Raw genomic sequence first — 3,907 nt, 5'->3', positions numbered from 1 at the left:
CATGTGTATTTCCAGAAACAAATTCTTCCCAGAAACCAATCGGAACTCAGGGCTACACCAGCTCCCTTTGAGTACAAATCTGTGCCATTAAGAAGGGGATTTATGTGTGGGAGGGACTTCCTTCACCTGCACTCCTTTTATTTCCTTATTTTTAGTTTCTTTGGAGTTGACCAGCTAGGCTGAATGAGATTTTAGTTTTACAAACACATTTGTCAGAAGAGAGGGTCAGTCTGGAGGCCTTCTGAAAAGTGTTGAGGGGTTGGGGAAGATGAAAAAAAAAATGCAGTCAGAAGTTTCAGAATAAATACACAAAATTCTACAACAGCTTGAATCTTTATTTTTCTGCTACACTTTTAAAAGGCTATGTTAAAATAGTGATTGCATATATGTATGTATTTTTTGCCTCAGGGAACCTCAGTAAACAGGGAGTACTCTCTGTTTCCAACCCAGAGAATAATATTGTTCAAGTTGCTTTGTTGATTTTTTTCCTCTGGAATAATTTTCTCTTTTAGGAAGTACTTTTTCCGTCCCTGTAGAAAAGTCCAGCAGTTATACAATTTCTTTTTTACTTTTTACTTTTGGAGAAATCAAATAAAACCGATTGTCAAGGAAAGGGTGGGAAAATATCAGTGAAAAAAAAGAAAGAGGTGGGGGGAGAGACCTGAGCCAAATGGTCACAGCACCAACAGGCTGGGTCTGGGAAATCAAAACAATCCTGCTCCATTTGGGGGCCCAACAGGGGCCGCTGGTGGCCAGGTCCCGGGCTTGGCTGAGCAAAGACAGGAACTGGAGGTGGTGGTACCTGCAGCAGGGCCACAGATGGAGGGGGACTGGTTCCACTGGCTCTGGAGGTTAAAAATCTTCAAGAAGTTTCTAGGTCAGGCTGTTGTCTTCATGGGGGTGGTGGGAAGAGAGGATACCTCACAGGGGAAGGTTTCCTGCTGAACTTGCTTCTCCTTCCTGTTTCTTTCAAAGATCTTCTGGTGTTCATCCAGGCTATACTTTGGTTGGGTGAAAGAGCTCTACACAGACCTGAAGGGAAAGAAAGGAATGAGTCAGAGAGGCTTCTCAGCTCGGACGAGGGTGTTGATGATGCTTTTATTTTGGAGTCTCCTAGTGCCCCCTCCCTTGAGCCACCCTATCCCAGAGTTGTGGGGGAGGAGGTAAGGAGAAGGAGTAGGAGAGATCATGGGCTAATGCACAGGCAGGAGGAAAGCAATGACCCTTGTAGTAGTAGGCTTCTACACCTAGGCAGTCCCCAAAGGAGTGCAGTCCTTATTTTTTAAGTGGAAATGAAAACTAGTGGGCTTTTTTCTTTAAAATTAAAGCGTTGAGATAAGAAACATCCATTTCAGGTCAGGGACACAGCCTCAGCATCTGTTCTGGAAATGTTGGGGAGGGGAGAAGAAAAAACACTATTGATGTCAGTTCCCTTTTCAGTTCCTAAGATGGATTTGAGCCCCAGTCCTCTTCTCCCCCTTGTGTCTCTTCTCTCGCCCCGCAGGTCAGCCGCTCGGAACAGATCCGGGAGGAGGGGGGCAGAAAGGGGAGGGGGGGGGTCCGGCCTGTCACGTGACCCCCAGGGGTGCCAATGTCCGGTCGTGAGGGTACCAGGCCCTTGCAAGTTGCCACCCACTGCCCGGGCCTCGCCCAGCGATGCAGAAAGCCACCTACTACGACAACGCCACGGCTGCGCTCTTCGGAGGCTACTCCTCGTACCCTGGCAGCAATGGCTTTGGCTACGACGGCACCCCCCAACCCCCCTTTCAGGCCGCCACGCACCTGGAGGGCGACTACCAGCGTTCAGCGTGCTCGCTGCAGTCCCTGGGCAACGCCGCCCCGCATGCCAAGAGCAAGGAGCTCAACGGCAGCTGCATGAGGCCCGGCCTGGCCCCCGAGCCCCTGCCCGCCCCGCCCGGCTCGCCCCCGCCCAGCGCCGCACCTACCAGTTCCACTAGCAACAGCAATAACGGGGGCGGACCCAGCAAAAGCGGCCCCCCCAAGTGCGGGCCCGGCTCCAACTCCACCCTCACCAAACAGATATTCCCCTGGATGAAAGAGTCGAGGCAAACATCCAAGCTGAAAAACAGCTCCCCCGGCACAGGTACCAGCTCCCTTTTTCGTCGTCAGCTTTTGTGCAGGCCTGGAATGTCACTGTTATTCTAGCACCCAGCCCCTAGGCGCCCACGAGGCGGCCCAGGAACAATATTAGGTAGAGGCGGCACATTTTCGGTATCCCCCACCACCCGATGACCCCTGACCCTGCCAACACTCTTTCCCTCTAGCCACCCTCCACCTGAGCTTCTGAGAGCTCCAGAATATTGGGCGCTGCCGGGAGGACCCAGAGTCATCAACCACTGATTATTATTAAGTGTGATTACTGTGGGTATTAATCACAATCTCTCGGGTCATCTGGAGTCCCGGCCTCCAGCACGGCAGCCTCCTCGTGCCACATTTTGGGGTCCTGCCCATGAGTGTCCAAATTGCCCCCAAGGGTTCTCCTCAGTCATCCACCCTATCCACAGGACAGGGGTAGGGGGAATATCTTCCCAGACCTGGAAGTGGGATAAGGAGGAGAAAGCGCGCCCACAAATCCAGCCCTAAATAAATGGCCATGCTGCTCTGTCTGCGTGACATGATCAAATTTTCATAAGCTGGGGCAGCGAGAGGAGAACAGGTCTCTTAATAAATGCCACTATTATAGAGTGTCCGCTAATGCGACGGGCGGGGGGGGGGGGGAGGAGGCGGGGACACGAGGGGGAGGGCGGCGGGGGCTCAGAGTCCAGGCCTGGATTTATTAAGAAACGATGCATTCAATTTCGGCGTGTTCAGTAATTATCTTTTATTTCATTTTCTCCCCTTCCCACTCCTCCCCCTCGGATCCAGCAGAGGGCTGCGGCGGCGGCGGCGGCGGAGGAGGAGGCGGCGGCGGCGGCGGGGGAGGGGACAAGAGCCCCCCGGGGTCGGCAGCGTCCAAGCGGGCGCGGACGGCTTACACGAGCGCGCAGCTGGTGGAGCTGGAGAAGGAGTTCCACTTCAACCGCTACCTGTGCCGGCCGCGCCGCGTGGAGATGGCCAACCTGCTGAACCTCAGCGAGCGGCAGATCAAGATCTGGTTCCAGAACCGGCGCATGAAGTACAAGAAAGACCAGAAGGCCAAGGGGCTGGCCTCGTCGTCTGGAGGCCCCTCTCCCGCCGGCAGTCCCCCGCAGCCCATGCAGTCCACGGCCGGCTTCATGAACGCCTTACACTCCATGACCCCCAGCTACGAGAGCCCGTCCCCGCCCGCCTTTGGCAAAAGCCACCAGAATGCCTATGCGCTGCCCTCCAACTACCAGCCCCCTCTCAAAGGCTGCGGTGCTCCGCAGAAGTACCCCCCGACCCCGGCGCCCGATTACGAGCCCCACGTTCTCCAAGCCAACGGGGGCGCCTACGGGACGCCCACCATGCAGGGCAGCCCGGTGTACGTGGGCGGGGGCGGCTACGCGGATCCACTGCCGCCCCCTGCCGGCCCCTCCCTCTATGGCCTCAACCACCTCTCCCACCACCCCTCGGGGAACCTGGACTACAACGGGGCGCCCCCTATGGCCCCCAGCCAGCACCACGGACCCTGCGACCCACACCCCACCTACACAGACCTCTCCTCTCACCACGCGCCTCCTCCTCAGGGTAGAATCCAAGAAGCGCCCAAATTAACACACCTGTGATGGGAGAGGAAGGACGGAGGGGCGAGGTCAAGGGCGAGGGGTGGGAAGTGGGAGGCTGTGGAGCCCTGCGAGCATCCTGGGGGTCTGAAAGAGGGGGTAGGGAGGGTCGCCAGGCTTCCAGGACAGAAGAGGCCTGGAGCTCCTTCCCCTCCCCTCCCCTCCCCTCCCTCTTGCCTGAGAGGTTGCTTTTGAGTCCTCCA

General features: G+C 56.1%; 1 protein-coding gene across 1 annotated transcript; it reads left to right on the top strand.

Moving 5' to 3' along the window:
* The first annotated feature begins 1,656 nt into the window (after positions 1 to 1,656).
* Positions 1,657 to 3,707, top strand: HOXB3 (homeobox B3). The gene is made up of 2 exons (XM_063110666.1): positions 1,657 to 2,104; positions 2,887 to 3,707. The coding sequence occupies exons 1-2, from the start codon at positions 1,657 to 1,659 to the stop codon at positions 3,705 to 3,707; spliced, it is 1,269 nt and encodes a 422-aa protein (XP_062966736.1).
* The last annotated feature ends 200 nt before the right edge of the window (positions 3,708 to 3,907 follow it).

Source organism: Cynocephalus volans, chromosome 10, assembly GCF_027409185.1.
Source record: "Cynocephalus volans isolate mCynVol1 chromosome 10, mCynVol1.pri, whole genome shotgun sequence".
NCBI lineage: Eukaryota > Metazoa > Chordata > Mammalia > Dermoptera > Cynocephalidae > Cynocephalus > Cynocephalus volans.
This window is presented reverse-complemented; position numbering and strand designations above follow the sequence as displayed.